General features: G+C 34.3%; 1 protein-coding gene across 1 annotated transcript; it reads right to left on the bottom strand.

The window, feature by feature from the left end:
• Positions 1 to 2276: 2276 nt before the first annotated feature.
• On the bottom strand, positions 2277 to 7287 carry PHO2 (phosphate 2). The gene is made up of 10 exons (XM_079039362.1): positions 6817 to 7287; positions 6032 to 6535; positions 4712 to 5948; positions 4470 to 4595; positions 3992 to 4375; positions 3853 to 3916; positions 3612 to 3751; positions 3210 to 3521; positions 2759 to 2988; positions 2277 to 2674 (listed from the first exon to the last, which is right to left on the bottom strand). Exons 3-10 carry the CDS (start codon positions 5936 to 5938, stop codon positions 2650 to 2652), a joined length of 2508 nt encoding a protein of 835 aa, XP_078895488.1. The 5' UTR covers positions 5939 to 5948; positions 6032 to 6535; positions 6817 to 7287; the 3' UTR covers positions 2277 to 2649.
• Positions 7288 to 13616: the final 6329 nt, after the last annotated feature.

Below are 13616 nucleotides of genomic sequence, written 5' to 3'. Positions count from 1 at the left end.
ATTAGCGGCGACAGCTTTTAGCGGCGACAGGTAGAGTATTAGCGGCGACATATAGAGTATTAGCGGCGATGCCTTTGGGGGGAAATTTTGATGGTCAAAATTTTTGAGTATTATCAGTGACAACTTTTGGGGGAAACTTTGGCGGTCAAAATTTTCGAGTATTAGCGGCGACCCCGTCGCCGCTATTGGTTTGTACGTTATCGATTTTCAGTCCTTGGATTAGGGACAAAATCAACGGCTAAGGGTTCACCTCATATTTCGACGTGGATCGGGGTCGATAGGCATTAGCGGCGACAACCACCTTTAGCGGCGACACATAACGCGAAAGTTATGTGTCGCCGCTAAAGGTGTCTGTCGCTGGTAAAACGTCGCCGCTAATGCCCATTATTTTTGTAGTAAAGCGTGAAATAACACAGGGATGAGTTTAGAACGAAATACTTTTATGTACTTTTGATGATATATTTTAATTATTATTTAGTCTTGTAATTTTTATTCATCATTATTAGTTTTATATTTTTTATAAACTTTTATTTATTACTATTTTTATATATTTTGTTTTTAGAAAAAAAAAAGTATGACGGTGTGTGATAGATTTTTTTTTCTTTTTGGAATGACAAATGCATTAAAGAACTAGCAAAATGCTAGCAAAAGATTACAAAATACAAGCATTAAAAGGAGACATGCATCAATCAAACCACAAATAGACTTAAATAAATGGTTTTTTGCCATACACAACAATTCATGTATTATATAGTTGTACAATACAACATTTTAAAGCACTAATTGTTGTGTATGGAGAAAAATTATTGTGTACGGATCAGCTCCCTAAACAAATACCTATGTTTGATCCAATTGAAAACAAGTAATTGGATATCATCCGCTGTTCTAAAAAGGGAACATCTCCTATTGTTGAACACCAACGAGTTTCTCGCCTTCCAAATGAACCACAAAACCATATATAATAAGGCCAAAAAGAGTTTCTTCCGCTTTTTATTAATAAACGGGGCTTTTAAAGCACAACAAAAAATCTTTCATACAACTCGTTGTGTGATAGATATATGACCATTCCAATTGTTTTGGGATGAACCGAAAGAAAATTTGATATAAGGAATGATCATGTGGATATTTGGATGAAGGATTGCTAGATGATAGTTCATACTTCCCTCCACCATAATATTTATTTTTTGTTTATTTTTATTCTGAAATCTTGTTTTTTTCCATAGTGTTTTAATATTTTATAGAAATTCATTTTCACAAATTATCATTCGCAGATTTTTTTTCCCACGTGGTTTAAAATTCTTTCCGCAAATTCATTTATCTTAAAAAGGCTGTAATAACATGCACAAATCATTATTTTAACAACCTTTTGCAAAGAACATGAAAATATATAAAAAACCAAAGGAGAAAAGTAATAAAAACATACAAATAAGTAAGTTTTGATGGAGAGCATCCCTACTAGGGAGAGATTATGGTATTGTGAGTTTGAGGTGTAGTCAATTTTATGTCCGATGTGCCATATATCTGTTGAGACTATTGATAATATTTTTATAGGATGTAGGGAGCAGATTGATATTTGGAGCAGGATTGCTATTTGGTGGGATGTTCATTTACCTGAGCATCTTACGGTTTCAGATCTCTTCTTGTGGTCTGATTCACTTCACAACTTGAGAGATGGTCAACGTAAGACTTTTGATGCGGTGGTGATATCGGTCTTTTGGTGTCTTTGGAACTTTCGAAATTCAACCATCTTTGGAACGGTGTTACCTAGGAAATCTTTTATTTTCGATGATATTGTTGAAATGACGTTTTATTGGATTTCCAATAGCTGTAGTAAAGCTAAGCTTGTTTGGAAGATGTAGCAAAGCTAAGCTTATTTGGAATGTTTAGCTTCATAATCCTGCTTTAGCTTCTATTTTGTTGTACTATGTTTTTTCTAGCTTCTTACTAACTTTTTAATAAAATCTTCCGTCGTTCCAAAGAAAAAGTAAGTTCTGAAGGAACTTATAAGTATTGGTTTAGATTCAATCATATATAATCATATCATCATTTATAGCTTACACCAAACATAATATGCAATTATTTATAATCATAACATCATTAATAATTTATAAGCTTGATATAAGCATTGGCAGAAAGAACATTGTTAGCATAAGAAATCGAATAGTAATCGAAGTAAACAAATGAAATAAAAATATATTATTATTTTGAGGTCTCATCCTATTTTTTTAATTAACTAAAACACAATTCATATCTTACACTCGTATATTGTTCAATGATTTAATAAACTACGTTTAGCCAATAAACGCATCCACAAGTCTGTTATTATTGATGAATATATTACAAGGTAAATGCATATTACAAATCCAAATAAACCACACCAATAACCCAATATTCTACATGGCACACATTGGTAGTTCCCATTCTCAGACAAAGAGCCATCAAATCTAGATAAATAATGCTTCAATGTCACGTAAATTGTGCATTAAAACTTGTACATTACTCCGAACTCGAGATCTTCAACTTCCAAAAAGGAACCCCTTGTAGTGGTGTACATAACCTATATACAGTAATTGCTGATAAACCCCAGTATTCTACATAGTATACAACAGTTACAACTTCCTTTTCAGCAAACAAGTTGTCAAATCCGAATTAACAACGCATCAACAGTTTGCACCTAATGCATTGAAAGTTGTACATTCTTTAGGATCCAGCACATTGTGAAGCTAAAAAAGGACCATGTTATTTGATGACAACTTACAATTCCCTTTTACTACATTCACCACAATCAAACCCTTTTGCGGTAAATGCTTCCACAAGCTTAGGGACAAGTTTTGAGAGCATGATCTTGAATCCCGTAGAATTACCATTTTGCCCTTCGGTCTCAACATTTTCACCTCCTACCGGAACCCCTTCAAGATAGGCCTTACAACCCATCAAGATCTGCCCACATCGTTTGCTGAAATGCTCCTCCACAAGTGCCTCAAAATGCTACATTATTTAAACAAAAAGATGAGATATCTCTCGTCTGTACAAAAAGACATTAACGCCCTCATCATCCTCATCACCAAACATAGCCCAAGAAAACTTGTCCCAAACACATAATTGTCTAGGGCTATTTCCTATGATAAAGATGAGGAGAGCTCATTTACGTTTTTTATACGTTACATTATTTACATCTATAGATCGATACAAGACAAAAAAAAAAGTACCTTAGGTGGGTTGCGAAGTATGTACAACATGGATTTGTAGCTCATGAGAATGGCATTCTCATTATAGCTACACGAATTCTTTTCACCCTCAGGACTTCCCACCTGTTGATCATATCCCGCTTCATTGAAATACGGCTTTTTGTTAAGCACTAAAGCTTGAAGAGAGAGTAAAACTTGAAGAATTGTGGACTCGTTAGGGTTCCATGTCTCACTTCCGGTTCCTGTCCATGTATTCAGAAGGCTAAGACACACCCTTCCCGATTCATATAAATTAGGGTTCACCCGAAGCCCACCAGAGTTATAATGCACCATCTGTAGGATACCAAACAACCACATAAGTCAAAAAAAAAGTTCAACCCTAATATTAATACTAATTATTTATAGTAAAAAATAAAAGATTACCGGGGGCTCGTGAGGGTATTCAGGGGGGAGGAAAATGTCAAAGAAGAAAAGACCATTTTCATAAGGAGTTCCAGATGCTCCCACAATTGCAGCTTGTATTAGATCCATTCTTTCTTCAAAGACACGAACATATATTGTTTCTGTGAAAATGGACAAGAAGATTCAAAATTGATGACTCGGGATCTTTAAAATTTGTCATTGGTTTCAAGAAAATGAAGAAGAATATAAAAAAGTTTCTTACCCGGAAGATCGTTTGTTAAAATGTTCCATTCTTGATTGACTTTCTTTAGCCAACTTTTTTTCACCTACAAGAACCCAAAACATTTAGATATTTTGAGTTATTGATTTTCTTTTGTTTAGTTTTGAAATTGAGGTCTAACCTGAGTTGATATGGAGCTCTTTTCTGCACTATCAACAAAATGGTGGCTTGAGCAGTCATTAACCATGTCAAATTGCCTAAATCCTTTCAGATTCTCACTATTCGATAAAACCGGAACAACCTTTGAATCCTCGGATTCTTCAAACTTTGTCTCCACAAATGTCTGATCATCTTCCTCGTTAAAATCAGATACATGGTCTGACCTAACATACGATGTTGTGTAGTTCTGAGAACCGAAAAACCGTGTAGCCACATTGGATAAGAACCCGATTGCAGCTCGTGGGACACTAAAAGTAGTGGAATCATACAACATCTTTAAGCAATCTTTCTCATCATCATCATCATCATCATCAACATCATCATCATCATCTGAATCCAATAAATCCTGACCATATAAAGTAAAAGTTTAGTACAATATTATAGATGTTAATTGGACAAAAATTGCAATATTATGTCTTATCTTTTTTGGGTTAATTTACCTTTTCGGTGGGGTCCGTTGAACGGGTATCATGCTCGGATTTCTCTTCCATATTTCCATTGTTAAGTAGTGGTGTAGCTGATACGCCTTCAGACTTTTCCACTCGAAAGATCTCATGAGGCGCAACCTGTATAAGCATTGATTAATCACTCGAAAGATCTCATGAGGATATTTAATTTCTCTCATCTAAATGCAAAGGTATAATTGGGTACATTTAGCCGATATTAAGAAGGAAACTCGTACCTTAGATGTGAAACCCGTAGCCCATTTGACTTCAACAATGCCATTTTTCAAGCCAATCACAATCCCGATATGATCTAAGTAGGAATTGTAAGAATCTTTCTCAAATTTCTGTCCTTTATGAATCCTAAATACAAGATCACCCTGACTAAATGAATAGTCAGGGTGATCAATCAGTTCATACGCACTCACAATTTCCTCCACATTCTTCTCTTCATTTTCCAATTCCCATTCTACCCTCACTGTCTTTTCCTTCGCGTCCACCACCTTCACAACCCCCGACTTCCTATTTTCCTGATCATCTGAAGTCCCTTTCTCAAGAACAAACTGATGAGGCCAAAAATCATGAGCATCGAGTGTGTTAACAGGGTTTAAACAACTCGAATCCAACCCAAACGATTCACTCCCATCTTGCCATAGCACATCAATTCTACATTTTGTTTTCGCAATCACAAAGATTTCTTGAAAACCCGAGTGGGAAATCTTTGGTAGAACACACCAATCACCGAGTTGCCAATTCAAGAAACACGAAATTAGGGTTAAGTCTGTTTTGCTCTGAAGAGATGGTGGCACCGGTGCACCACCCTCTGAACCAAATAACGCGCACCCGAGCCATGTCACGTGGACCGAACCCGTATCCACATTACACACGGTCCCTTCGTTGTGGGTTTCGGTTCGCGACCCGCAAAACCACTGAGTCGAGTTTGACCGGGTCGAATTCACGAGTTTGACTCGTTGACCGGGGTAATACGGGTATTGTGAATCATCGACTAAATCGGGAGAGATCGGTATTAGATTATCCGTGTCCGTTATTGTAAATTCACATTTTGACCCGTCATCGAACAGGACGGTTACCGAATCGGTTATCTGGTCAGCTTTACCGACCCATGGACCGGAAATTACGAAATCGCCCATTGAGATTGAACGGATTCTTTGAAGCTCTTTGGAGTTGATGTCTTTTAGTTTCTTCTCGTTAAGATTCTCCAAGTCTACAAGCATCTCAAAGTTTGTTACTTTTCCCATTTGTGAGTGATCTTTCATCAAGCAAACGATGTCGCCATGAACGTATCTTCTTTCAAACAACAAGAAATCATCGATTTTTCCAATGGTTTCTTGAAGATTTGAGAGGATACAGCTTGCTTGTCCACTGTACATGAACTCATCGTCTTCTTGATCATCAGAGCTACTGCTTTCACTGTAGCTATCGAAATCACTTAGAAACACATCCATCACTTCAATCCTTGAAAAAGAAAAAGCAACCATTTTTAAAAATTAAACAAAAATAAAACGAAAAAGTTGATAGAATTAAGAAACAGAAGGTACCTTGTGATATAGAGAGTGATAGGATCTCCAAAGAAACCGGAGATAATTGCCAAAGGAGATTTGCCCGATAAAGAGGGGTCTGGAAGAGACACCCGATATGCCAAAAGGAGATTTGCCCCAAATAAATTGGATCAAAGTTTTCACCAGAAATGAATTCTGGATTTGCCAAAGGAGATTTGCCCGAAGGAGTTTATCTATTTAATTAATTTATATTTATATATATAAATAAATGGCTCCGAAAGGAACTAAAGAAGCCAGATATGTAAATTGCCAAAAGGAGATTTGCCCGGAGAGTTTGTTTACGAAGAAGATGAATCAGCCGAAAAAAGATAATACAGAAAAAGAAGCAAACGAGGCACCATATACTAAGAGAGATAATTATCGATTATGAGAAGGAAATTTGGCTATTTTGAGAAGATGATCTATTTATTTCCCTGAAAGGAGAAAAGTTCGCTAACTGCGGGTTTAAACTTTAAAGCAGCCATGATCCGTTAGCTTCCGCACCTGTTGAAATTTAACCGAAAATAATTAGCAGGAATTCAAACAAGTTTTTCTTAATGGAAGGAGTTTTGTAAAAACAGTATTTTTTTTTTGTAAAGTATTTCTTCATCATCATTCTTAGAGGAGATGATAATGAATACGAAGTAATTGGGTTTCGCGTTTTGTGTCTTTGACAATCTTAGAGAGTCCAATTTCTCCAAAAAAAAAAAATCGTTTTCCTAGACACAATCATGATCTTATGAAGAACCATTAGAAAACAAGAAGAAGAAGCAAAATAAATGTACCGTTTGTAGCCAAGAAACATCACGTGGCTTCCTTCATTCATGTGAAGTTCAATTGCAGAAGACACACACAGTTGCCTCTTTAACTCTCTTTCTCTCTCTCTCTCTCACACACACACACAGTTCAAAGAAAAAGGAAGCCTTTTAGCTTTTGCTTTTGTGGGGATTTCAGAGAGGAAGGTTCCTCCCTAAATCCCCTCTGTCACGCCATGATCAAGCATATCAAAAGCTTGAAGAAACCATTTCCCCTCCTCCTTCTTCTTCTGCTTATATCTTCTTCTTCTTCTTGTGGTTGTCTGTGTAGATGGTAGATATGAAATCTTGAAATTGTTTGTTTGTTTTGTTTTGTTGAAGAAAATGATGTAAGTGAGATTTTGAGTGGGACGGTGTGGGGAGGGGTATTAAAATATAAAGGCAAGCGATTATCCGATTGTGAGAAAAGAATATACCCTTCTTGTTCCTTCTACTTCTTTTCCCAACTGCATCTTTCTTTTCTTTCACTTCGCTTTTGGATGTATCCGGTCTTCACCTGATTATGCGTTCAAATTGTTTTTAAAATTAGGTCATAAAACTTATGATCCCGTCATACTTAAAAAAAAACCAATTATATTATTTGTAAGGAAAATGACTTCGGATAGTAATTATTTTTTCTGTCTTATTCATGTTTATATAACTTTAATTTTTTTTTTTTTATATATTTAACTATTTAATTTTTTTCATGTGTGACACTGATATTATGTTAACGCATTTAACAAATTAAATAGTCAAATGTATAAAAAAATAGAAAATTGTTTAAATGTGAACAACTTTTTTTTACAAATTTCTTAAATATTTTTATAATTTCTTACAACATTTTTATGATATTTTTTATATAGGGTTTTCTAATATAATGTTATAAATCTTTGTTTATAATTTTTTTAAACTTTTTTATTCTTTCATATAATTTTAATACAAATGCTTTTAAACCAAATATTTTATAAATATTTAAATTTTTTCTTACAAGTATTTAACTTTTACAACATTTTTAAAGTGTTTAATAGATTTTGTATGATAGTTTAATATTTTTTATAATATTTTAAAATACTTTTGTTAAATATTAGTATAAAACGTTCCATGGAAAAAATTAAAAGTTTATAAACTTCTAATTGAAAAGTATTAAAAAGTTGGAATAATTTTAAAACATTTACATTATATAGATTTTTTTATTCGCTAAGTAATATTTTCTTTTTATTTTTTTAAAAGACCTCCATACTTATTGTTACATATTTAATTTATTTAATTTTATTGTTAGATACTGTTTACTTTAAAAATATTATATATGCTTGAAAACAAAATAAATAAAAATTTATAAGAGGCTATATAAAATATTTCATAATACAAAAACATATTTATTAATTAAAAGTAATGTTTAAAATTGATCAATATTTAATTAATATTTAGAAAATTATTGATATTTTAAAAATAACGTTTGACAAAAATAATACAAACACATGAAAAATAAAATCGCTATTAAAAATGGGGAAAATGACATATCAGAGTAATTAATTTTTTGTTTTGTTCACATTTAGACAACTTTCTTTTTTCTTACACATTTAACCATTTAACTTGTTAATTTGTTCACATATTACCATTGTCACCTGTTATAGCCGATGACAATGACAATATGTGAACACATATAACAAATCAAATGGTCAAATATGTACAAAAATAAAGAAGTTACCTAAATGTGAAAAAAAAACGATAAAGATAATTATCCTGGTAAGTCATTTTCCAATATTTGTTCGAAGATTAAAATTATAGACAGATTAATCTTATTTATAAAAAATAAACCGACTAGTCTAACTTATTATTTTTCAAAATTTAAATAAAAGTCAGAGCTCTAACTTGTTTATATTTAACAAAAAATAACTTTTTTTAACTAATCACTATATCCCGAATGGTCATTTCGGACCAGGCCAAAATGAATCAAGCATACTACTGTAGCTAAATGCTATATATATTAGCCCACACATAAAAAATCCGGAATAATCATTCCGGACTTTGAAATTCTGAAGCTCGTTCTACCTGCATTTCGGATAGAGTTTTGACCATAGATTCATCAAACCAAGTGATTTCTACTTTTACTTGCATTTGAGTTTACAAACAGTTATATGTATTCTAGAATGTGCAGACCACGTCTGGGATACGAAGAAAAAGTCTGGAATATCTATTTTTTTTTCTTTTTGTTTCGTTTTAGACATACAAGACCTATATAAGTATCTTAATCTATGTTTAGGACCAGTTTTTAGTTAGAAAATAAGTCTACATTATAAGGGATTCTGGAATGGTAGTGTAACTCTGGAATACCAAGAATGTAGTTCGGAATACGAATATGAATTCTGGAATAACAATTCAATATTTATTTTTTTGTTTCTCATATTGTTAAATAACTTGTGTTAGTCTCAAGACCAATTTGCGTGGATGTTAAAAAATGGGTTTTACGGACGAAGAAATTGTATTCCATTTACAAGAGCTTTCAGAATTGCGTTTGATAAAGGTAAAATTGAATTAAAAAAATTTCTAATAAATATTTTATTCTACTTTTATGGTAATGTAATAAAATGGTGTTGGATTTTTGTTTTGCAGATAAAAAAACTGTGACAATAGTCAAATTCGGGTCAAGTCTAAGCCGAACAAGGTCAACGAGTCAAACCGGTCAACTCAATTAAACCTTGTATAATAGGGTTTGTATTATGTAATTTCTGTATAACTCACTATCTTAATGAGAAAACATCACTTGGAAAGTTCGTGTGTTTAAATTTCTCTAACCTTAGTGCTAAACAATGAACAAGAACAATAAAACAATGCTGCATACTCATAGGGAGTGTGTAAGATCCTAAAACATGGCATAACGGGGTCTACGGACCTTGCATTGCGAAGCCGGACACTCACATTCGTCACACACGAAACCGCTCTCAATCGTTTTCACTCTATCTCTTCTTATCGAGAATCTCTCCCAAATCTCTCTAAGTATGTGAAATCTCTCCCAAATATCTCTCTGTATGTGAAATCTCTCCAAGTATGTCAAATCTCTCCTAAATCTCTCTAAGTATGTGAAATCTCTCCCAAATATCTCTCTGTATGTCAAATCTCTCCCAAATCTCTCTAAGAATATGAAATCTCTCCCAAATCTCTCTAAGAATATGAAATCTCTCCCAAATATCTCTCTGTATGTGAAATCTCTCCAAGTATGTCAAATCTCTCCCAAATCTCTCTAAGTATGTGAAATCTCTCCCAAATATCTCTCTGTATGTGAAATCTCTCCAAGTATGTCAAATCTCTCCCAAATCTCTCTAAGAATATGAAATCTCTCCCAAATATCTTTCTGTATGTGAAATCTCTCCAAGAATGTCAAATCTCTCCCAAATCCTCTAAGAAAGTGAAATCTCTCCCAAATATCTCTTTGTATGTGAAATCTCTCCAAAAAAGTCAAATCTCTCCCAAATCTCTCTGAGTATGTGGAATCTCTCTCAAATCTCTCTCGAAATCTCTCCCAACTTTCTATAATCACTCGGGGCATCCCGACCCTCGAATTTGGCGAAAACAGCCCAAAAACAGAAGTCTAAGCGAAAAACGGACTTAAGGAACCGAAACCCCTCTTAGGAACCGAAAGTCCTCTTACGAACCGAACCCTCCTGATGAAGAAGAACCGAACTGAACCCTCCTGATGAAGAAGAACCGAACCGAACCCTCCTGATGAAGAAGAACCGAACCGAACCTTCCCTTCTGACCACTTTCGCTTCTGACCCTCGTTTCTGAGCTTCGGACCGAACCCTCGGCCTAGGACCCTTCGCATCTCGCCTCTGGTTCGCAACCCACTTCCGACTCGGCACCAGCAAGGACCGAACCTCGGCCTAGGACCGAGAGGTCTCGCTGGGAATGCTTTTCTTCCCGGTTTTCAACTAAATTCGCGTTTTAGGCCCGTTTTTAATTGTTTTAACATGGGATTTTCACCCAAAACTTTATTTTAACATATAAGGACCCTTAACTATTAATTAATCACATTTTTAAGGATAAAACCTTATCCAAAAGAGAGTGAGTGAAGTACAAAGGTAGAGTGTTGACTTTACTTATTTCTATGACACAAGCAACCACTCCCATACCCACTCCATGTCACTATTCACCACCAGCCCATCCCTAGTCACTTCATAGGTCCTTTCTCGCTATTTTCAACTATTCCCACGTTCTTAGGGCTGGAACATCCATCCTCTCTCCTCACACTTTAATCATTCTCTCATTTTTACCAAGAATCACACTCCAAACTCTCTCATCTTTTTCTCTCTAATTCGAGAATTTCAAGGCATACTCCAAGACTCTTCTCCTACAATTAGTAAGTATCATCATCTTTCTTATGATTATTACACATCCTCATACTCAAAATCATAGATTGCTTACACAAACATCATCACATTCTTGTTAGATCTTCGAATCTTCAAGTGATTCTTCAAGTGTTCTTGGGTTGAACACTTCTCTTCTTCAACACTTACCTACTGAAATCACTCAAGGTGAGTTCATACCCCTACATTTTTATGTTTTCTTAAGTTTTTAGGGGGGGGAATACAAGTTAAAACATTAAGAACATAACTAAATTTTTCTAACAGCTTTCATCAGAAAAGTTGGACTCCATTCACGGACTATTTTGGACAACTTAAACATTTTAGTTTTCAAAACTGTTTTAGGTGCATGTAGTTCCACTTCTTAGCTTTAAAATGACTACTTGCACATCTCCATACGATTTTTCTACAATTTATGGTGATTTTTACAAAACTGCCTATCATTTTAAACATCAATCTGGACCAGTCTGCGATTATGGACTTTTTCACACAAGTAAGAGGTCATTAAAAATTATAATAAAAATTATGAACAAACTAGACTCATTTTCCAAACTCTCAGAAGTTACAGAACTTGATTTGGACATTTTATGATTTTTCTACAAATTTTCTAATAACAGTTACAGAAAATGTTAGAAGCAGAAAAGCACTAGCAATTTCATTTCACTTTGTAACATGTTGAGCAAGGTGTATATTATTATGTGTTTTTGTGTTATTGCAATATATGACATTATTGTGTTAGTATCTAGATATACACCAGTTAACAAATGGATTTTTACTAAATAAAGCATAGATTAAACAAAGGGTTATTATTGAAGTATACCCATTACACACAAACATTTTATTAAAACTATGTTAAGTATAGTTTACGTACTTTGCTTTTACTACCCTTGTTTTGATAAACTATAATAGGTATAGTCTATGATACATTTCCAAATGCATACATTTCAGAAGAGTACATTTATACAAAAGGGAAACTTTCATTATGTTAAGTGTAAATTCGTTAATAACTTTGTGAGACATTCGCTTCGTATAAATCACAAGTCCTGTATTGTAACCAGAGTCTCCTGGAGGGAGAGCATGATAGTTGTATATAGATCTATATTGGGCTTGACAAACCCACACCAGAGCTGCTTGCAACAGCTAGACCGGCAGGTCTGTGGTGACAAGTGTCATTTCAGTTCTACGACGCCCGAAGAACGTCGTTTTCAGGCCACCTAGGTCATAGTATGGTTATAATAACTCACATAAAGTATTAACAAACTTAAGAATTTACGAGAAATTCACTAATATCATACGCGTTTATATTTAAATAAACTCACGTTATTTCTGTAAATAAGGAAGATTACTCATACGTTTCAGTCTTTGGATACAAGACTACAGTATTCATTTTAAGGAAAATATCGGATTTTTCTGGAATAACTATACAATTACGGGACAAGTTTTTTTTCATAATCATATACAAAAACTTATGAACTCACCAACCATTGTGTTGACACTTTTTTTTCAAACTACTTGTATTCTCAGGAAATCGCTAAACATGTAACAAAGTACTTTTGAGGATGGGGCGTTGAGGCGTCAAACTTATCATATTTTGACAACATATTGTAATTGATTTTGAAACATGAAATTCATAAAATGATGTAACTCTTTCAATTATATATATGTTGGTTGTGTTTACTTTCATCACTATTGCCATTGTTGTTATGATACTACACATGAAGTCCTCCACCCCCGGACGTTTCCGCCATCCTTGGTTTGGGGGTGTGACAGATTGGTATCAGAGCACGGTTTATAGTGAATTAAGTATATCAAACAACATAGGATATACAAACTATAAACACATTTGGGACTAAGAGTCTCTGATTTTAAAACATTCTAACCGGTTATACTTTTAGAAAACGAATAGTTCTTGTTTAAAAGTATACCTACATGCATTGCATACTCGCGTAGTGTCATAACTAGAAGAACATAAACTAAAAGAAGAGGAGTTGAATGCTACGAGTATGCCTTGGTATGAGTAATCAGTTTTGGGAAGGATATAGCCTGATCAACTATATTAGTCCCGGAAGTGACTTACTCATATCGGGGGATAGTCGTAGGAGGGCAACAAATCTAATAACCTAACTTCACCCTACAAAGAATGCTATAACAACCAAATCTAAACATTTAAAATACTATAGGAGTATTTGTATGTTGTTATATCGTAATATTATTAATATCTACCGCTATCTGCTTCTTACCCCTCTATTCTCGCGCAGACGACATGGCAGGATTTCACCTACCAGGAGACCCATACTTTCCCAACCAGGGAAATGCCGGCTGGATTGAGGAAGAGCCCGAAGAGCTGATTGAAGAGGATCCCGAAGAGGATCCCGAAGAAGAACCCGAAGAAGAAGAAGAGGAGGTAGACGAAGAAGAAGAAGAAGAAGA

The sequence above is a fragment of the Lactuca serriola genome, chromosome 4 (assembly GCF_051521515.1).
Source record: "Lactuca serriola cultivar US96UC23 chromosome 4, Lser_US96UC23_V15, whole genome shotgun sequence".
NCBI classification, from domain to species: domain Eukaryota; kingdom Viridiplantae; phylum Streptophyta; class Magnoliopsida; order Asterales; family Asteraceae; genus Lactuca; species Lactuca serriola.
This window is presented reverse-complemented; position numbering and strand designations above follow the sequence as displayed.

What these genes read in the sequence shown, in the direction of transcription:
- PHO2 (XM_079039362.1), bottom strand. Translation starts at nt 5,938, where the DNA reads ATGGATGTGTTTCTAAGTGATTTCGATAGCTACAGTGAAAGCAGTAGC. An exon ending in TACTTCGCAACCCACCTAAG is followed by an intron (nt 2,989 to 3,209) that starts GTACTTTTTTTT and finishes TAAATAATGTAG; the next exon opens with CATTTTGAGGCACTTGTGGA. An exon ending in GAATGTAGTAAAAGGGAATT is followed by an intron (nt 2,675 to 2,758) that starts GTAAGTTGTCAT and finishes TCAATGCATTAG; the next exon opens with GTGCAAACTGTTGATGCGTT.